Below are 21,838 nucleotides of genomic sequence, written 5' to 3' on the forward strand. Positions count from 1 at the left end.
AATTATATTTTAGATTTTTTATATTTAAAATAAGATGTTTATCCTGTATTTGATTGTGTTTATCTGCAGTTAGTTACACGGATTCAGTTATGGGATGAAATCGGATAGGGATGAACGGGTTTAAGAGTTTTAAGAGTTTAAGAGTTTTAAAAGTTTTAGCCAAATGCATTATAATATAGTATAGATTCGTCCGTCAACCAATTTAGACCACTACAATATTCTATGCGGCGAAAAATTATCATTTACCACGTGGCGGATTGTTATTGGCTGATGGCCACAACTTCTGTCAATCAATCAATTTTTATTGTTAACCCCACCAACATATTATTATATACATAGATTACAATATTATTGGGGAAATTCAGCCAAGCAATCAGATCTTTGTAGCCATCGAAGACTTGAAATACACAAGATTGTATCTAGGGTTTCGTTTATTAGTTGTTGGTGAGTCTATCGATATCAAAATCAAATGGATCCGTTTGGGGATACTAATTGGGATCTAATCGATTACAACAGTCTCATCAACGATGTCGCATCCACCGATCTTTATTGGGGTGACCAGAGGTGACTGATTTTTTTCTTGTTTTTTTGTTTATAGAATTTGATTTTTGATTAATTCGGTGGTAGAAGCTGTATCATTGTGGTGGTTCAGTTATTGTGAAAAACAATTGGGATTTCAGGAAAGTTGACGATTTCTGCTTCTGTATTCAGATTCTAGGGTAGAAATGTTGGCGAGTGTGTAAATTGCTGATTGTATTAGGTTTTAGGAATGTTCTTTTTTTTCATCATATATGATGCAAATGGGAACTTTCGTCTGTGATTCTATGCCATATACTTGAGGAGTTGTTTATTCTTCTCTAGCAATTTGCAAGGAGTAAGATCTTTGTTGTTGCGGGTGACAATTTATGCGTTGTATGTCGAAGTCTTGCTGTTCTTAGCTAGATTTGGTCAATATGTGTGTTTATAGTCGTAAGAGAAGGCTTAAGTTGAGTTGTGTATGTTTTCCATGGAGTTGCTACGACGTTTGATTGATTGAAATTGGTTTGCCTTGCAGTGCTACGGTCTCACTTGATACCTCACTTGCTAGCTTTGCACCACCAGAAAAGGAGTCTGCAGAGAAAGAATGCACAAGGAAGAGGTAATTGCTATTTTTCATATGAACATAGCATGAGTTAGTTTGGTAAAACTCCACCATGGATATAGAAATGACAAAAACCTTGCGGGTTGGCTCAACCGACAAATAAAGGCTAGGTCTAGGGGCTCCTCTGGATAGGTCGTCAGTTCGTGTCTCCTAAGGGCAATTCGGGATTCTTCTGGTTGTTATCTTCAGGTCCCCATGAGATTAGTCGAGATGCACATAAGCTGGCCCGGACACCCACCGTTACCAAAAGATAATGACAAAAGAAAAATCCATTTTTGACAGCATGATACCAAGAAGGATCTTTATCATGCTTCAACCTTTTTTCTCCATAGTTGTTTGTTGTCTTGTCCTTTTCAGGTTGTCCCATATTGTGGGATGACTTTATAGAAAGTCAAACATCACGCTAAGAAGATAGTCATTGTGTATATGGATGTTACGAGTATAAGCCTAACTTAAAATGCATGTCGTTTGGTTGGGTGAGTGGTGACATATGACTTTTATGAGTTTAGGACACAACAATTTTTATGTAAGTGAGCTTGGTGGATTTGGAGAGTGAATCAAGTTGATTTCTTATGTTTGTGCTGAATGATTAAAGATGAATGTGTGTGCCTTCACTGTAAAAAGCATTGCATGGAAAAACGATCATAGTGGTAAGCTTACAAGTTTTGGCGTATACACACATTAGTAAAGTTCTGAAACTAGATAGCAGGCAAAACCTGTGATCCGTTAACAACTAATTTATGCTTGACAGTTAAGCAGTTGATTATCCTGCAACTACACGTTTTGGGGGTTTCTTTGAATCCCGTGTAAAAAGTCAATTTCTTATTTTTCTCTCTTCTTCTTAAATAGAAGATGTTAAATTGCTTTATACTGTTCAATCACATAACAGGGGGCGCAGTATCTCGTGCAACAGGGCAGAGAATAAAGCATGCCGTGAGAGACAAAGGAGGGAAAAATTGAATGACAGGTTGCTGTTTTCTTGATTAAATTTTGTTACAAGCTCTTCCTTTACGACGATATTATTATTCAGTCTAGGCCTTGAGGTGCTTGGAAAATATAGGTGGGCAAAATTGAAACCTACAGTTTTTATCATAAAACAAATTTACATAATGTGATTTTTGTAGAAGAGTTGGACGGTCAATGTGTCATTAACAACCACATGCAAGATATAAACATTTATGGCCTTTTTCATAGCCAGTTATATCCTTTAGCAATAACAAAGGATTCATGTTCATGGTTTATTCACTTTATTGATGAAAGATTGTTAATTATTTTTGCAGGTTCTTAGAACTGAGCTCTACTTTGGAACCTGGGAGGCCTGCTAGCACCGATAAATGGGCTATACTTGGGGATGCTATCCGAGTTCTGAATCAGCTAAAATCTGAATCTCAAGATTGCAAAGAGATGAACGAGAAACTATTGGAAGAGATTAAAACATTGAAGGTTAGTTCTATGAACTCTGTTACAAGGAAGGTCTGGATAGTGCTTTGCATTTTTTAACCCTGGCACATAATTTCACAACTTGGAATCTTAAATGTTCTAGCAAGAACTCTGGATCCATTACTGTATTAAAATACATTAAATGAAATCCATAATTATTAGTTCTTGAATTCTTTGTTCTTGAAATAAGCAGCTGACACACATGCAATGCTAGTATATTTAGCAGTAAAGATCTTTGATACAAATATGCTAATAATTGGTTTGAGCCGTGAGGTCGTGAATGAACTCGCTAAATAACTTTCTTTCTTCAATTTTTTTCCAAGAGATCCTTAAAAATGCTTTATGACTTGCCAAAACTCACAGGCAGAGAAGAATGAACTTCGTGAAGAGAAACTTGTTTTAAAGGCCGAGAAAGCAAAAATGGAGCAGCAGGTCAAAGCCATGACTAATCTTCCGCCTTCTGGATTTATGACACCTCATCCAGCTGCATATCAAGCTGGAGCGAGCAAGATGCCCATTTTTCCAGGCTACAGTTACATTCCAATGTGGCAGTATTTACCACAATCTACGCGTGATACATCTCATGATCATGAGCTGAGGCCACCTGCTGCTTAAATGGTAAAATGACAACCAATGAGAAAATTCTGGCCTCATTGTAGCTTGTAAATAGAATTGCTTAATTACATTTTGCAGTTTCATCTTTCTGCACTTTTGCTATTTTGATTTCTAGAGACATAGAGTTCAACGTAGAAGGAATTTATGTTGGATAGAATTAATACCCTTCATTAATCCTTTTATTCTTGTCCTTAATGAAGTTTGTATCTCTCTCTCTTTGTAATCTCTTGTCTCTGTATGCTTTCGAAGCTACAGATGCAAGAAAGTTTCTCGGATGATCATGAAAAATGTTAGCAGTACCGCAAAATAGTCAAAATTGTTAATTGAATGCACTACTCAAGCTAATGATAAAATCTTTATTCATTTTGATATGTTTTTACACTTGCTTGTCAATTATTCTCGTAAAACCTACATCTTTCTCATCTTCTAATGATATCAGTCTTCTGTTTATTTCAGTATTTCCGTCACTTGTGTACCTATTCTTCTTGTTTAGCTTCGAGTAATTGTTTCTAAATCAGATGAATTCTTTTCAGTTCTGCCAAATGTCTGTGGTTTCGGGTCCTCTTCGTCTACTTCATAGGTCACATAATGGAGTTCAGTTTTCTTCACTCGTGCTTCTTTGTTACCTTCCTTTCCCCATAGTAGCAAGTATAAACCCACAATCACAATCACTCCCCCAAGTACACTGCACAATCCAAGAAACACAGTTTTAAAGATTTTGATGCATGAAAAACACCCTTGTACAGGGGTCTTTTGGTTAAATAACTGTCTAACAGATTTTTTATTTGCTTATTTATAAGTACATGACCTTCTGACAGGTTTGAGAATGCCACCGTTTAACAGAAGAATGATTAGGAACATGTCAATAGGTCATGGATTTAAAAATCACTTGAGAGGAGGTTATTTAGCTAAATAACCCCTTGTTGTACATCCAGTCTGCAATTACTTACCTTCCTGTGTAAAGCTTTTCGTCAAGTACAAAGTATGCCAAAACCGCCACTAATATTGTGGAGAGGGGATTGAACATTGTTACAAAAACTGGCCCTTTTTCTTTGGTGCACCAGAGTTGAATGTATACTATTAAACCAGAGACCACTACTCCCTGCAATATGAACGGTAAATTTGTTTATTAATTTGATAAATTATCTGAAAACAACTGAGAAACTTGATTAGATTTTCTTTAAGTTGGTACTCCATAGATTGTTGACCATAAATCAATGTTGAAGCCAATACTCCAAGCTGCTCTCCTGTGCTCGATAACTGCTGTGAAAACAGCCGATTGTGCTGCTCCAAGGAAGTTCATCCATGTGGTAAGTGAAAGCTGTGCTGGATATCTTTTCAGTGTATATGCCTGCACAATTTACCAGAATTGTGCCATTTGAGGTCATGTCTGCATAAATCTTACCCCCAAATCCACCTCCTTGTGGGGCTATTTAGTTTTTTGATGGATTCTTTAGATGCACGACATTCTGACATTTTACTAACAGAAGAATGCCTCAATATCTGTCAGAAGGTCATGCATTAAAAAGATCTGTCAGAAGGTCATTCTCCTAAATAGCCCCTTCGGAGTTGATATGCTTTTTCACAAGTAAAACGAAAATGAAAGCTAAATAAAGTGGAGCCAAAATAAGATTGATACCTGCATTATGTACCATATAGACCATGTTAGGCAGCTTGAGACCGTAAGAACTGAACCCTTGAACCAATTTTCTTGGATTACCGTGGTCTGTGTAAAATGGATAGCAGCATGCCCTAAACTTGTCATTGCAGGTCCCTTGTACAGAGTCATAATTATTACACCAGCCAATGAAACTAGGGTACCGACTACTTTTGCCAGCCCTCGAGGGTTTCGGAGATCAATGATTTCCAATCTGCATGATCATCTCATCTAGTCATATTACTTGAACATCATGTATGACCATTTTACTTATCTGGATTAACTTGTTCTGTAAGAAACTTTCTATCTTTTTCACACACTCCTCACAAGCCGGGGGTCTTCCGATTTACTTTGAGGGTAGAGGTTAGATCTGCATGCGTCTCAACCCCTGGGGGGTGGACCCCACCTTCAGGTGGGATACAGTGGGCCTGTTGTGCCTCTTTCTTCTTTTTTCTGCTGCTTACTTTTAACTAGTTTTTATTTCCTTTTTGTTCACCCTTTTGCAAAAGCCAGGTGTGTCATGGAAATAACTGCTCTACCCTTTGAGGTAAAAAGCAGGTCTGAGTACATCCTACCGAGTGAGATATACCGAGTCTGTTTAGGTTTTACCTGAGTATAACTGCAATAACAAAAGTGAGGCAAGCAATGGTGTTAATCATTGATGCAATGAAAGTCGGTGAGGTGCATCTCAGACTTGCAAAGTACATATTTAGAGTCAATGCCACCCTGTGATTGTTAGAAGGTATGTAACCAACTTCTTGTAAAAGTAATTGAAGTAGCGGTAATAAGAATAACCGTCATTTGAAACGATCTTACCCTAAAAGAGAGAGAACGGAAATCTCTAGGAATAAAACCACCGTCATTTTTGGCCTCTTACCTCTGCAATAGATAAAGAAATGATCAAAATCTTCGTTTTGCAGGCTCGTATTCTGTAATCAAACGAGACCCGTAAAGTAGAAATGATGCAAACATGTAAAAGTTACCGTTGGTTTTTACCTTTCGAGAAAATAGGCGAAAGGAAGCATGACAAAACCACCAACAACATGCCGATAAGTTACGTAGATATGAGGATTCATCCCATGCTTGAATGAGGCTTCTGTTATGAAGTAGAGAAATGTGAAGCCAACTTGAGTTAGAACCATTAAAAGGTGCGGCTTGAACCGCCAATAACGACTCGCGACTGGCTCCATTGCCACCGTTTGAATCTCTGAAAACGACCTCGGTTCTTTTATAGATTATGTGCAAATAAAGTTGATGATGGGTTCTTATTCTTTAAAGTTAGCATCAAATTCTGTGTGTTGGTTCGTATTCTAAGCTGCAAAAGGTGCCAATATTTGGTTCTTGTTCCGTTACCATTTCCACTAACGAGCGAGCATCTATGAACGTATATTTATTTCTTTCCGCATCGTATAAACGAGAGGCATAAAATGAAAACATAACATGGCGTAAAAAATAGCTAGAAAATGATATTTGTTTGTCCATGTAACTTGGAAACGATAAACATTCGCGTCGTTACATGGATTCTCGGGCACTCTTGTGTTTCGTTAGTATTCGACACACGTCGATCGAACCAAACGATGCATATGCATGAATGGACGCTATTGATTCGATCGGGAGGCAAACGTGAAGAGATTGAGGGGTTGTTCGGTTTGTTTTCTGTTAAGACCTGTATGAATATAGAAGTCAGTATTCGACCGAACAGCCACTAAGTTGCACTCTCGACATTAAACTTACAATATAACGGGTTACAGGAGGCCCATACCCGGGTACTAAAAGCCCAACCGGTTCACCAGATCCGATGCTTTGAGTTTGAAGTTGAAGGTAGACTGGTTATGAATGGTTGGTTACAACTCGTGTTTTAGTGATATACAAATACAATATTTGATTGGAGTGAAGAAAATATTTTATATAAAATATTTGAAAAATATATTTATTTGAAACATAAACTTTAATACACAAATTTTATAAAAACATAAACTTTCGTCTAGCGGTATATAAGTCCTTGGTCTCTTAGGAGGTCAAAGGTTCAAACCTCACAAAGATGTATGAGTTTATTTGTTTTATTTACCGTATATAAATATTATATTCTTAAAAAATATCAAAAAACCAAAAAAGTAAATAAATTAAAATCCGGTTAAAAAGATGCGTCATTAAAGACCGGTTACGATTTATTTAAAAAAATGAATATATCCCGTGATTGATACCTTGATGTTAATTTTAAAAAATATCATTCTTCCGACATATCAATGAATATAGTTTGGTACACTCGTCATATATGTTCAATCAGTACTTCTCTTTTGTAATCGATGATACAAATAAATGGTCAATAAAGATCTTAATCTAAGTTTGGTGACACCCATTTGGGATTTATCTCCATTTTCGGGACGTAGAGATCTCATATATGATAAACGAAGATGGTGAACGTTATCGATAATAATAGTAATGATAGTTTTGGATGAAAAAAAGTCAAAATAGCAGAGTAATGGGACGTTTACTAATAAGTGCATACCAAATAAATTTTCTCATCGGATGAATATGACAAGGGTCAAGAATCTTACCGAGTAAGAGCGATGAGAAGGATGGAGAGTCTTACCCGATAAGTGATGGTGACGACTCTTACCTATGTAAGCGCTTACTCGGTAAATTATTGCATTCGATGCATTTTGATGTACTAAAATTTCACGCTTCAAAATAAATTATAGTGTTGACTCGTATCAGTAAACACTTATCACTTATTGGGTAAGAAAATATCTAAATATATTTTTATTGCTGTTGACTGTTTTTTTCTTCATAATTTAATTAAATATTTGAGCTTAAAATATAGACAATTTTCTTTTAAGGATATAAAATGAAGACTTTGATGAGTAGTAGTAGAGGTAGACTTGAGTTTGGTATAGAAACTAAAAAGTGAAGTTAAAGGATTTGTAGGCGCAGAATAAAATGGTAGAGGACTAAAAATGGTAGTTAGCTTAAACTAGAGGGACTGTTTTTGGAATTTTAGTTAAATTCTATGGGAGCAAGTCAAATTTGAAAGTAAAGGGACTAAAATTGGAGTTAAATAAAAGTAAAGGAGGCATTAATGTACATGTTCAAAACCCCCATCTATCAAATCCCGGTTCTTCCCTATCTTCTTCATTCTTCAACTGCATAAGAACGCCGAGAAATCCATATCTCTACGAGAGCTTTTGCATTCAAGTTAACCTAATCAAGCTAGGGTTTGTGTTCAATTCGATTTCACCATGGCTCGTAATGAAGAGAAAGCTCAGTCCATGCTCAACAGGTTCATCACCATGAAAAACGAAGAGAAGAAGAAACCCAAAGAGCGCCGTCCTTTCTTGGCCTCCGAATGCCGGGACCTGGCCGACGCCGACAAGTGGCGCCAGCAAATCATGCGTGAAATCGGTCGTAAAGTTGCTGAAATCCAAAATGAGGGTTTGGGCGAACACCGTCTCCGTGATCTTAATGACGAGATCAACAAGCTAATCCGAGAAAAGGGGCATTGGGAACGGCGAATTGTGGAGTTAGGTGGGCCTAATTACTCGAAATATTCGGCCAAGATGACTGATTTGGAAGGCAATATAGTTGATGTGCCAAACCCTAGTGGGCGTGGACCGGGGTATAGGTATTTCGGGGCGGCAAAGAAGCTACCTGGTGTGAAGGAGTTGTTTGAGAAGCCTCCAGAACTGAGGAAACGAAGGAGTAGGTATGATATATACAAGAGGATTGATGCAAGTTATTATGGGTATAGAGATGATGAAGATGGAGTTTTGGAGAAAGTGGAGGGACCAGCTGAGAAAAGGATGAGGGCGGAGGCGGTGGCGGAATGGATGAGGATGGAGGAGATTAAGAGGGAGGCGAGGAGGGCGGTGAAGAGTGGGGAGGTGGCGGAAGTGGGTGGGGCTGCGAAGACGATATTGTATGAAGAGGAGGAGGATGTGGTGGAGGAGGAGAGGAGGGAGAGGGAGTTGGAGGAAAAAGAGAAGGAGAAAGAGTTTGTGGTGCATGTACCATTGCCTGATGAGAAGGAGATTGAGAGGATGGTTTTGGAGAAGAAAAAGATGGAGTTGCTCAGTAAGTATGCTAGTGAGGATCTGTTGGAGGAGCAGATTGAAGCTAAGGCAATGCTCAATATTCAGCGGTAGCTTGGTGTGTTTTTTTGTCTCTCAATACTCGATCCTAGTTAAATTTAGGTTCACTTAAGTTGGATGATATTTTTCACATTGATTGGACGATGTCTTTATGTTTTTATGGATGATTATCAAGTCTATTTTTCAGATTTTCACTACTTTTGCTGCCTTTGTCGATCTCTAGATAATCAGTATTATAACCAGCAAATTTGTGAATCTGATGCCTTGAGATGTTCTTTTCACTTGATTCACAAAATATGGTTCCATTAGTGTGGGTCGCATATCAATCACTTAAAGTGACATATGACAGAATGCTGAATGCAGCTTGGTTAATATCTGATAGGAACCAAATTTTGAAGAACAAGAAGATAACATACATTAACAAACCCCCAGGCCCCATCAATTGTTCTTCAAGAAACTTGATTTTGGTGGATGCTACTACATTGGTAAGTAGCAAGATGTTTGGACCATGATCACCATCTCAATGATCATTGCACTGGACCTATCATTTTGAGGCCTAGAGAGGGCCAAAATTATGTTTGAATGCTTAACCACCATTCTATCAGGCAATGAGTCAGTGAAAACATGCAGTGATTTGATGAACTGGGGCACTGGGCGTATGATGAGAATGAGCTTGAGAAGAATTTCGTTGGTCTTAATTTCTGGATCAAATATCAAACTCTCTTCTGACATTTTGCACTAGTTTCCGGCTTACTTGATGCAGTCGCCAGTCACACATTCAGTTTGGCTCTGTTTCCTGTCACAAAGTTTCTGCTCCATTTGTTAGAAACAATAATCATCGTGCTGATATGTACAATATCATCTCATTTCTGAAGACAAAACCCTCCTCATTGCTCATGCAATTTTATAGTAAAAGATAATCGGACTTTCACACTCTTTTTCTGTTGTGTTGATAAATTGACCTTCATAATCTTCATTGAGGTCTTTCTTGTCATAGATCTATGCTTGGGATATATATATGGGTGTCTAACAGCTCTTTCTAGAATTTGAGTAAACTACATCTTGATATGCTTGAGCTCATTCACATTATTGCTACTCCTTTGTGTTCTGTTCCTTTGAGGTTATCTAGTTGTGTTATCATGATTAGAATGTCTGTAGGAGTTATTCCTACCTTCATTGCGCTGCCTTCCAAGAGGATCCAGTATCTTAGTTTTGTACCATTACCATTGGTTCTTCTAGTGAGTCAGAAACTAATTAATCTAATTTACCTTCGATGATGGAAATACAATAACACCTAACTACACATTGGAAATAACAATCTATAACTCATAACAACAACTGATCCCTGCTAATTGTGTCGGCCTATAAAACTATGGTCTGGGCTTGTCCTAAATCCTAATGAATGCCAAGATGATTTCTGAAATGTGAAACCTGTATGGCTAGGTTGGTTAGGATTGATGATCACACACAAAAAAATTGTAGAAAACGAAAAATGGAACAGGGTATTTACGTGGTTCGACAATTTTCCTACATCCACAGGCTTTGTTAGGCTTTTAGTATATTTTGTGAAATCTGTAGCTCGCCCATGGGAGGAAGGCCGTCTTTGTTATACGAAATAAACCTATAGCAAAGGGACTAACGGCATCATTAAAATTGTAAAATAATTTATACCGTGTAGTCCAAAATCAGGCTCCATATCAACAAGGATGCCCTAAGACTGATGCATTGGCGTTACATTCGACAATCCTTGTGGTGGCTATAATGTTTGGACCAACAACGAGAGGGAGCTACAGGCTAGGAAACGTGTTCTTGATGATTTTGATGTCATAAATAGCCTTTAATCTTCCAGGATCTGTGATTTGACTTGTACATTGTCACTTATGGTGGTCTATGCTGTTACAGCAGTCAAAATCTGAAATAACGGTCAAGACTGTATTTGATATAGCGGCGGTCTATACAATTATTAGACATATATTAATATATATGTATGTATGTATGTATAACTTAAGATATTATATGTATTAAATAAATATATAGTTTCAACATCAGAACTTCAACTTAGAACTAGGCTTTGGTTGATAAAAATTGTTTGGGTGGTTTATAAATTAACAATGCAAAGGCTAAACACAAAAACAAACTAAAACAAGATGAAAGAGATGAACCCAGTAACAAACAATATGAAATTCTTAAGTTGAGTCAACAATAGACTGTCCAGAAGCATAGTTGAACTAAAAACCCATAAATTCCTTTAGAAAAGACAATTAAAAGAAATTTGAATAGAACCTATCAATCGATTGATGAATGATGAACCCACTGACAATTATAAGAAAAAAGAAGAACGACTACTCACAACCCTATGAAGAAAAGTGCCAGAAAAATAAAACCAAGAAAATAGTCGAATTCTGGAGCGAGCTAGAGTGCAGAACAAATAGCAGTCAAATAGTGGTCAAATAGCACTGCTTATCGGCATGCTCTTTATTTGATCTCTCTCCTTCTGATAGGATTCCCCAAGGTTCGCAAGGAGTATAGCCAGAGAGGGCAAGGTTATCCTCTGCATCAATTTGAAAATTTAATCCCTGAACCTTTGAGTTGCAGACGAATGGTTTAGCTAATCATAACTCCTCCCTGGATCAACCTTTTCTAATTTTAATGTCAGGATTTGTATGCTTGACTAAGATATCTTGGGAGTCACCTCCAAGATGATTGGGCAATGGGCACGGTCAGAATACAATCATAATATGGTCTCGGGGGAGCAAACACCTATTAAAAGCCTCCAATTTCTTTGGTTGTGTCCTGAAGAAAGTGTACACCTTGTAATTTGGAAGGAATCTAATGAAACATTCTTGAGCAGTTATACCCTTCATCAAAGATACATATCAACAAAATGACTATCTATCTAATCGAGTTTTAGGAACATCAAGTTTGCCATAGTGTTAAATTTTCAAACATAGAACTATTTCTTTTGGCATACAGAAAAACAACAAATAGTGGATTTCTTATTTTTGGCATACAGAAAAACAACAAATATGATCAAGTTAACAGAATTTCTATATCCAACATTGAATAAAGCCTAAATGACATCAACAGTTGTATTTCTTGCCCTAAAATTGCAATCTTCATTTCAGTTTTTGTTGAGCATTATGCTGTGTATGGATCATTTTGGTTCATGCAAGTATGTAACAAGTGTGAGGACTTAGTCAGCTGCCCTGCCAAAGTCTGGTAATTCATATTGACTTCATATAGGTGAGATGCTAATGATTTTGTACAAGACCTGAAATCACTAGATGGATTAAATTTTATAAGAGCTCACCCGTGCTCACCATTTAGCGGGGTGGGATTCATAAAAAGATGAGACTTCCATGAACAATTCAGCTGTGGTAGTGGTTTTCTGAAGCAGGATCTTGTTTATTGTCCTAAAGACCATGGATAGATTAGGTTTGGTTGGGTTGTAACTGTAGGCATAAAGTGGATTGCAATTCATAAATGGGAGTCGAAGAAAAACCTGTGTTCAAAGTTCATTTTCCTGGCCCCTTTTGGATCTTTATTTATGACGACTTGTTCTATCTCATCCAGTACTACCATCCATGTACCACGGAGTGAGTTGAATGAATGTCGCCCTGGGTGGTGTGTGCCTCGGGAGCCAGCCCGAAGCATGTGCAGACAGGCAGGGTTAGTTTCACACATTTCAGTACAGAAAGAGAGGTCAACCAAGACACACTCTCCCTCCTACTACAAGGTTTAAAGAGGCATTACACACTTGTTGAGTACTTTCATTGGAGTTCAGTGTTTCTGCATTTGGAGGTTGCAGCCTTTTGTTACCCCTCGGGTTTTAGTTACTGTTAACGCCAATTGATGGTATCGTTATGTTATACACTCGCGTCAAGCTTGTAATCAGTTAATCTTTTTTAGATTTGTATGTTTAGAGTGATTTTATTGAATTTAGAAGCAGTAATGTTTTGGGCTGCTCGACCCATTACCAAATACCTCTTTACCTTCATCTAAAACCTCAGGGGTATTTTTTGTGTCATTATCTATATAAAACATTTGATAAAAACTTTTAAAAACCATTTTTTATGCATATGATACTGTTTATTGATGCATATTACTTGAAATTCAAGATCATAAGTAAATTGTGCATAAGTACAACTTATTAAAACTTCATTTTTAAATGTGTAACTAATTATAGATAGATATAATCAAATACGAAATAAACATCTTATTTTGAATGTAAAAAATCTAAAAGATAATTAGGATAATAGTTAGTTATAACAAAATACTTGATTATTATCTTTATAAAAAATATACTATTAAACAATAAATAAATTGCTTCGTTATTAAATTTAAATTAAATTATAAATAGAATATTGAATTAAAGAAATTACATAAAAAACGAGAATTTTAAATAGTAAATTTGATACTAATATTGATATATATATAAATTTTTTTTTTCTTCCAATTTTATATTTTAAATTCTTGTAAGTTTTCTTTAGACACCAACTCCTTAATTTGCCTGTAAATTATTGACTCAATCCCTTCATGAAATGTCTGGAAGAAGGATGCTACTGATATCCTCGGCCTTGCCTTCCTTTTTGCGCCAATACTCGATGACGAACAATTTAGAATTTATCGTTCGTTATGAGCTGCGTGTCCAAAATGAAGCAAGTTAGTTTTCCATACTTTAAATAGGTGTACGAAAGACCTTGTAGAAGGTAAGAAGGGAAAATTCATATGTGAATCATTGAAAAATCAATATGAAGATGCATCTGTGAATTGACATTACAGATTATTCATATGGGTTTTCATATGCACTTCAAATGGATTTTTTCAATGATTTCACATATTAACCTTCTCACGATATTTATCCTTCTTATTTGAACCTACTGGAGAAGACTAAACACAAAGGCTTCCACTTAATTTGTTTCGAAAAATAAACAACCAAGTGAAAAAAGAAAAGAACTTCAATACGACAAAAACAACGTTACTCATTGAATTCCATAAAATTACAATAACATTTCTAATTTGAGAGGTCTCATTTCAACGAGAAATTCTTGACCTAAAACAACAATTTCCTTATTTTCATAGCTACAAATTATTGATGTAAAGAGAATGCCTTTTTTGTTTATGAACTTGCCTGTAAAAGATCCTCGATGTTAATGACTAAGGGACTGTTTACCAAACACTTATCGGTAAATGCTAATCTCGTGGTAAGAGTTGTCCTCACTTACCGGGTAAGACTCTCGGTCCTTGCCTCGTTCTTATCAGGTAAGATTCTCGGTCCTTGCCTCGTTCTAATTGAGTAAGAAGCTTGGTCATTGTCATATTCATCCAGTAAGGTAATGTGATTTGATAAACGCTTACCCGAGTAAGCATTTAGTAAAGCGGTGAGACATTAACCCGATAAATCTTGTAGAATTATAGTAAAGAAACCAGAATCAGTGTGGCAATTTGTCCCAAATGTCAATTCTGGTTGAGGACAAGGTGGGTTATAATGACCCTTGGGCACATTCCAAATTTTTGAGGTGATTTGGTTTTAGACCAAGAGCCTCAGATAACAACTCTAGAAGGGTACATGATGTGTTCAGAGTACTCAGTTGTGAATGTCCTTGCATATTAATAGTGTTTTTAAGTAGTTCTTGCTAGATTTTTGATTTGAAATTAACTATCTGCAGATTATGGGTAGTTATTAAAGTGTATTATGATAAAACACTCCATCTATTAACGATGATGTATTGTTAGATGCCGTTCTTCGTTTATAATGATAAACCAGATTTATAATTATTGCCAACGTGATAAAGCCCCAAAGGGTCACATGCATAAAATGTATATTTGAATAAAGAAAATAAATAGTTAAGATGTTGAATTATTGTTATCTTAATAAATCAGATTCTATCCTATTGAATATGATTATAGGTAAGTTGTTTGACAAGTGTAAAATAGAATTGACAAGTATTGACTTGTCAATCCTTTATATTTGTGTAAAGGAAAAAGAAAGATTTGAGATGATATAAGATTTGTATACTGTTGTGAAAAAATGGCTTTTATCAGATGAGAGGCTAAGTAAAAGTTGCAAGAATTGTTCATAGGATTTCTCTCTCTCTCTCTCTCTCTCTATATATATATATATATATATGTGTGTGTGTGTGTGTGTGTGTGTGTATGATCTTTTGTTAACCAATTCATTTGTGTTAACTATACAAACTCTCTAAACCAATAGGAATCAATCTAGTACCATAGTTCATAGATTTCTATGCAATTAATGATTGAAGGTAAAATAATAAGATTATGTTTTGTATTACTTTAATACATTTAAATGAGAGTTACATTACTCCTTGAATGTAGTCATTTTGGAATTATTAATGTGTTGTAAGTTATATTGTTTGTGATTGTTCATAAACGAATGTATTTTGAGAAATAATCAATAACACTTCAACAGTCAACATTCTTAATCGAATGAGTTCGTTGTGTCTAGTGTATTGTATAATATGGATGATCAATATGAACATAATAGCAGTCAATATGAATGAGCGCCCAATATTTAGTAATGAACACTATTCACATTGACAACTTGTTCATTGGTGAACACTGTAGTCACACATACGTACACATTCAAGTATTGAACATTTTCATATATGCTATATTTTCATTGGTAAACAATGTTCATAAGCTACTCATATATAACAATTGTTCATTAATTCACACCATTATAAGTTACACATTACATATTAATAAATGAAGGAATAATTAAAGCTTGATGTCGGTTTCAAACGATGGAGTAATTACAGGAAAATTAGTTAATGCTAAAAGAAATCTCCATACTTTTTTTTTTCTCCAAAATTACCCTTTGTTCATGATTGTTCATCTATGTTTATTAAACATCATTCTTTAATTTGTTATAAAAATGCCATGATGAATTTTATCCATAGATTACAAAGATTAAATGCTAGGATTGGTTCACAAAGTTAACATCATATATCGGGTTAAGAAATGAACTCACCCCTATACATACATACACAAGCTATTCTTCCTTTCCTCCAAGGAGTTGGAGACCGTATCTAGCATCTGGGAAGAAATAGGATATCCTGTCTTGGCATTGGACATTATCTAGATTTAGTGCATTTGCATGGATACCGTGGAAGCAACGAGCTTAGTTCATTGCTCAGATTCATATACGACATCAAATGGTTGTTGTTCATATTTGTAAAAATTTGAAACACCTATCCTACTCTGTTTCGTACGGATTCTTGGAGGAATATTGTTAATTTCTATCGAGCATATGACTCCCATATTTCAACGACTTCAAGCTTCAATTTGACTGGTCATGGGCTTGAAACGGAGTCCCATAGCAAAAGTTATGGCCGTTTAAGTGGGATGCCCCTTTTAGCTCTATCATGGCCCTCCAGGAAACTAAGGCTCTGTCCTCCATGCCAAGGACCACATTATTAATTCAGGCACGAGGTGTAACAAATCGAGTGATGAAATCTTTGTGCAAAATTTGACAACAATCTTGGCAAGTCATAGCCTGTATCCATTTGGATGCATAATCTACAACAACCAATAAGTAGGGAAAATTATTGCAAAGGGAAAAAGGTCAATGAAATCAATACCACAAACATCAAACAATTCTATTTCTAGAATTTCGTTTAAATGCATTTGATTTTGTTGAGAAATATTTCCACTCATTTGAAATTCATTACAACTTCTTACAAAGTCTTGATTGGTCTAAAATATCAAACAACCTTATTTATTTCAAAAAATAAAAAATAAATATTCTTAATTCATTTCTTTTGCAAATCGAGCTGAATATTCACGAATTATTTTCCGTATTACTAGATGTGAGGTCTTGTTTCAATATGTGTATATGAATCCATATTTGTTTATCTACCTTAAACAATAATTTGACATGCATATACATGTGTATAGTTATTATCAAAAATAATGAGTCACTCCTTTATATATTTCAAGACAGATAGTTCAATTGAAAATGCTTATGTGAATCATGTCGTATTTAAATTTCAAACAAGTAATGCTATGCAAATTCTCTCTCTCTCTCTCTCTCTCTCTCTCTCTCTCACACACACACACACATAAACACACACACACACACACATATATATATATATATATATCTTGTTTTTTATATGATGTGAATTTGTGAATCATGTCTTGGTTTTATATATTTCAATCAACTAATGTTATGTAGATTCACACTTGCATACTTGTGAATCTCATTTCTAATTTGTTAAGATATTTTCATATTCAATTATTTACAAATGAATCCTTTACAGATTGTTGCAGTATATGCATAACCTAACACATATTCACCTTAATGAAACATGAATGATGGTCGTGCATCATGTATTATCTATGAATCAAAACTTCAAGTCCACATGTGAATCATTTATCTTTTATGAATTTGTAACCATAAATTCATAAGTGAACCCTAACAAATTCACACGTGAACCCTAACAATCGATTAATTTTACAAATTCACATGTAAACCCTAAATTGGTTAATCTAACGAATTCACAAGGTAGAGCATAGTAAGAAATTCTAAGAATCGATGTATAGAAAACCCTAACAATAAAACAATTTACTCTTTAACTGAAGAATTTGTTGTTTTTGATGATTGTATCCAATGTAAACTATCTTCTCACTTGAACTTGGTTCTCCCCTCACTATCATCAATCATTCTTCAATCTGCACGACTTTAAATTGGTTCCCTTTGGTATTGGATGCACTGTATGGAAGAGATTACACCATTCAGGAAGAGATTACACGTTCCTTGAATAACCTATATTCGGTCGTTACTATAAATGCATCATCTTGAACACATAATTGGTTTAATCAAGAACAACTGAGATAGGTCGGGATATAATAGGTGAAATTGACATTTGTGATGATTGTGCAAACAATGATAAAGCAATTAGCAATTTTGTTCACTTCATATATTTTTTGAATGATTGGTGCACATATTTGATTTCACAATCCCTGACAACTCTAAAAATAGTAAATCACCAACTTCTTTACTATTTATTTAACCCAAAGCCCTAGTAAGTAAGAAACCGTTGAAGGGATTTGTAAATAAAGAAAAACAATATTACCTCTAGCTACACCTAAAAAGGAACAAGGTTGGAATTTGGAGCACGATTGAAATGAATAAGAAGCAATAAATACAGTAAACTTAAATTAAAAACTTAATAAACCACTATGAACCCATATTCAGAACAATTCGATAAGGGATATACACGCAGAGAGAAGTTGAGCAAGGGAGACAAAGAAAGGGGTGACGAGATGGTATAGGTGGAGGTAGAGATGCAGTTGATAAAACCATCTTTGGATCTTTTTCACTGTCTTCAATATGCGTCTGGAGAAGTCTTCCATTGTTTTTCAGTTTACACCATTTTCCCCATCTTCAATCTGCCTAAAATCTGTCTCCAAAATAAGGGATGATGTAAAAAAATATATAATGCCCTCATAAGTTCCATTACGTTATTAGATAAACCATCACTACAACTAGGACAAAATCACCCAACAAGTTCAAATGTCGTTTCTATAGAGCTACTGTGACGATGGTCGTTGCTATAGGTATCACTTTGCCTTATTGCTGAAAGTGGCTATTGCACCAACATTGTGCAATGTATCAGTAGGCATAACCTACAATGACGACATGTCATCACTGTAGATTGTAATGTTTAATTTAAATTAATAACGAACTACGACAGCAAATTGTTCGCCATATGTCATATCTACAGCAATAACACATCATTGTTGCAGTAGGTAAAATTAATTTAAGTTAATTATGAACTAAATCGACGACATATCGTCATAGTAGGTCGATTCAAATACTATTTACCATTGACTTGTCGTCGCAATATATAACAACGATACTCTCTTCCCATTATTTTATTTGATATATATATATATATATATATATTGTAGCTACAGTTGTCTTAATAAAAATTAGTAGAAAATCAGTTCTATCAATAACCATGAACAATTTAATTAATATGAACTAATTTATCAATCTAACATGTTGAAATTCAAACTAATTGTAGCAAACTAATGTCTAAATGCGAATTCCTTGTAGCAATCTAACTTCTAACCATGAAACTTCATCTAATCATCTCGTAAACCCTTCATTGTCATAATTAGACGACTATTGTCGTTGTCGTGTTGTCATTGCTACAATCATTGCCTCAACACCTATGGGTTGTGGATTCTAAAATGGTGGGATGGGTACATTAGTGTTCGTTCTCAACTAATAGGTAGATGTTTGTCTCCATAAATTCGCATTTTCTTGAGACACCACACATCTTTTTAGGTATAGCTACATACTTTATGTTAGAAACAAAAATTCAAACATTAAAATCATATTCATTATTGTACCATTAAGAGATAAGGGGAAGAAATAAGTTACATCGCTCTCAAGATATAGGTACCCTATTGGGATTTGGAGGAGGATCACCACCAGCATCCTGCTCATGTGCCCGTGAACGGTGGCATAAGTTTGTTCATAGTACCTGAAACGATATCTACCAAAAATCGTAACTATGCAAAAAGACAATTTGGTTGGTAACTTACTTTTAAAAAACATCAGCAACATAACTGTTGGATAATAGACTAACCATATCGAAGGCATTAAAGGTACTTTTCTTTGTAGTGCACCCTTTTCACAATATTTACAGTATTGCCACCGACATCATGACCCTTTAAAAAACAATCTAACAAGAGTCGCTTAGTCGTACTTTGTCAACATTTTTGTCTTTCTCATTTAAACCTCAATATGTATAATTAATTTTTAAAATTGAATATATATTACATTCTGATTTGTTTTAATTAACACATTACATTTTTAATGGTTGTCTTAATTACATCATATAATGTTTGAGTAATATTTTCATATGTATATTTTGTGAATTTATATTTGTCAACTAGCTTATCAGATAGTTTTTGTCAAATATGATTAGTTTGTTAGCTAGTTTTCTATTTTTATTGCTAGGAATAGCTTTTCAGCCAACAATTATCAAGTAATTTGCCAAACATAGCCTTAAATCTACAACCAAGCGTTCAAAGCTTCACCCATGCAATCACGTCAACGGCATGGCGTCTTCTCCAACACCCTCTGTGATAACCGGGTGATTTGGTTATAAGGATCATGGTGGTTTTTGAATAATGTTGGTAAGTTGAGGGGTTTAAGTTGGTTATGTGCTAAAATTTCTTTTCACCGCCTCTTTCTTTAATTATTTATTATAATGAGTTAATTTTATTTATCTCATTGGGATGATGTTTTGTGATAACCAGATCTTGGTTGTCACATGAGGTAATGAATATGTGATTATTTGTTATATATGATTACGTTACAACATGATAAATTGATACATTTGATCATGCTAGTATGTGAAAATGTGCATAATGTAAATGCATGAATGGGATTATGTGCATATATAGATGCACATGTATGTATGATATATATATGTGTGATATGCATGCATGTATGTGCATAAGTGTATTTATATGTGTGGTTATTTGATGGTAGTATGAATGCATGCATGAGAGAAGGCTGTGGTAGCCGCCTCACCTTCTTTTGGAAAGTATATAAGGAGGGTTTTAGGCCTCCATCTCTTTCTTCTTACCATATATAGAAAGTGAGTGTGCGATTTAAGAAGAAGAAGTGTTGACCGGACTTTAATCCAAGCTTTTCAAAAGACTATTTTGCAAAAGGCTTCCAAGTGAGTGGTTTAATTGCTTTGAAAATTCTTTACAATTGCATAAATTGATTGTATAGCTTTTATTTTAACTTGTTGAATGCTGTCCGAATTAGACTAAATCGGACAAGGGTTGGGCGATTTAAGCCCTAAACCGGATAAAGCATGAGCGATTTATAATAAACCGTTTGGTGAGTGTTGTTCGGATTAGTCCTAAACCTGACAAGGGTTGGGCGATTTAAGTCCTAAACCGGACAAGTGTTAAGCGGTTTAGTTTTAAACCGGTCAAGTATTGAGCAAGTTATGAATATGGAAATTATGTTTAATATTTTGAACGGAGAAGTAGGAATACGACTAAGTGGTGACCGGTTTAGTTAAATCGCATAAGTGTTGAATACAAATCCGGACAAGGATTGTATTTTGAGTCAAGTGATAAATCGGACAAGTGTTGGAAGTGTTGTCCGGATTTTTTATCCGGACAAGGTTGACCGGATTAAGTGTTATCTTAACAAATGATGATTCTTTTGGAATAAATAATTGGGAATTTTGACAAAAATTGATTTGGAACTGATAATAATTCCATTGATTGCGGTCTATTCTATATGAAATTGTTTTATGAAACATTTTGATGAGGAAATAAGGGTGACATATCAAGGAGAGGTGTACCATGGGATAAGGGTGACATATCAAGGAGAGGTGTACCATGGGATAAGGGTGAAATATCAAGGAGAGATGTACCATCAGATAAGGGTGGCATATCAAGGAGAGGTGTACATTTGGATATAAGGGTGGTATTTGTGTGTGTGTATTTCGTAATATAACTCTTACTATTATATCCTTTAAGATTACCGTGATTTAGAATCTTTATTTCTTTGTGATTTAAAGATTTAGAATCATGGTTCTTAATGGAAATCGTAGTCTGGATGTTATAGAAAAGAAGATAACAGGTTTGGCCTGAAACTTTGATTTAACCTTATTTGATTCAAGAGGTTTAAAAGTGGTATTCTAATAATTGATTAATGTAAACTTATCTTGTTTGATATATTGTTTACAAGCAAAGATTAATGGCTTGAAAAAGTGAATGGTATTGACATTATGCTTCTACTTGCTCATATATTTGTGATATATATATGAAAAATTGATTTACTTAAAAGTTTTGGTATTTTCACCCTGCAATTACATTAATAGGGTA

General features: G+C 35.1%; 3 protein-coding genes across 3 annotated transcripts; 2 read left to right on the forward strand and 1 right to left on the reverse strand.

Moving 5' to 3' along the window:
• Window positions 1-350: 350 nt before the first annotated feature.
• LOC112502230 (transcription factor bHLH104-like) lies at window positions 351-3,405 on the forward strand. Its single transcript, XM_025106084.1, has 5 exons — window positions 351-564; window positions 1,055-1,138; window positions 2,031-2,108; window positions 2,422-2,584; window positions 2,945-3,405. The coding sequence occupies exons 1-5, from the start codon at window positions 470-472 to the stop codon at window positions 3,194-3,196; spliced, it is 672 nt and encodes a 223-aa protein (XP_024961852.1). The 5' UTR covers window positions 351-469; the 3' UTR covers window positions 3,197-3,405.
• A 212-nt stretch (window positions 3,406-3,617) lies between these two features.
• Window positions 3,618-6,214, reverse strand: LOC112502229 (WAT1-related protein At4g08300-like). The gene is made up of 7 exons (XM_025106082.1): window positions 5,850-6,214; window positions 5,670-5,732; window positions 5,463-5,579; window positions 4,836-5,067; window positions 4,389-4,547; window positions 4,147-4,298; window positions 3,618-3,881 (listed from the first exon to the last, which is right to left on the reverse strand). The coding sequence occupies exons 1-7, from the start codon at window positions 6,041-6,043 to the stop codon at window positions 3,686-3,688; spliced, it is 1,113 nt and encodes a 370-aa protein (XP_024961850.1). The 5' UTR covers window positions 6,044-6,214; the 3' UTR covers window positions 3,618-3,685.
• A 1,815-nt stretch (window positions 6,215-8,029) lies between these two features.
• On the forward strand, window positions 8,030-12,940 carry LOC112502233 (pre-mRNA-splicing factor ISY1 homolog). The gene is made up of 2 exons (XM_025106089.1): window positions 8,030-8,999; window positions 12,515-12,940. The coding sequence occupies exon 1, from the start codon at window positions 8,093-8,095 to the stop codon at window positions 8,993-8,995; it is 903 nt and encodes a 300-aa protein (XP_024961857.1). The 5' UTR covers window positions 8,030-8,092; the 3' UTR covers window positions 8,996-8,999; window positions 12,515-12,940.
• The last annotated feature ends 8,898 nt before the right edge of the window (window positions 12,941-21,838 follow it).

This window comes from Cynara cardunculus, unplaced genomic scaffold, assembly GCF_001531365.2.
Source record: "Cynara cardunculus var. scolymus isolate 2C unplaced genomic scaffold, CcrdV1 Un_Scaffold_1095, whole genome shotgun sequence".
NCBI lineage: Eukaryota > Viridiplantae > Streptophyta > Magnoliopsida > Asterales > Asteraceae > Cynara > Cynara cardunculus.

Coding starts and splice junctions, on each gene's coding strand:
- LOC112502230 (XM_025106084.1), top strand. CDS start 470: ATGGATCCGTTTGGGGATACTAATTGGGATCTAATCGATTACAACAGT. Junction 565..1,054: donor CTTTATTGGGGTGACCAGAG/GTGACTGATTTT, acceptor TTTGCCTTGCAG/TGCTACGGTCTCACTTGATA. Junction 2,109..2,421: donor AGGGAAAAATTGAATGACAG/GTTGCTGTTTTC, acceptor TTATTTTTGCAG/GTTCTTAGAACTGAGCTCTA.
- LOC112502229 (XM_025106082.1), bottom strand. CDS start 6,043: ATGGAGCCAGTCGCGAGTCGTTATTGGCGGTTCAAGCCGCACCTTTTA. Junction 4,548..4,835: donor CTATATGGTACATAATGCAG/GTATCAATCTTA, acceptor TAAATTGTGCAG/GCATATACACTGAAAAGATA. Junction 3,882..4,146: donor GAAAAGCTTTACACAGGAAG/GTAAGTAATTGC, acceptor TGGATTGTGCAG/TGTACTTGGGGGAGTGATTG.
- LOC112502233 (XM_025106089.1), top strand. CDS start 8,093: ATGGCTCGTAATGAAGAGAAAGCTCAGTCCATGCTCAACAGGTTCATC.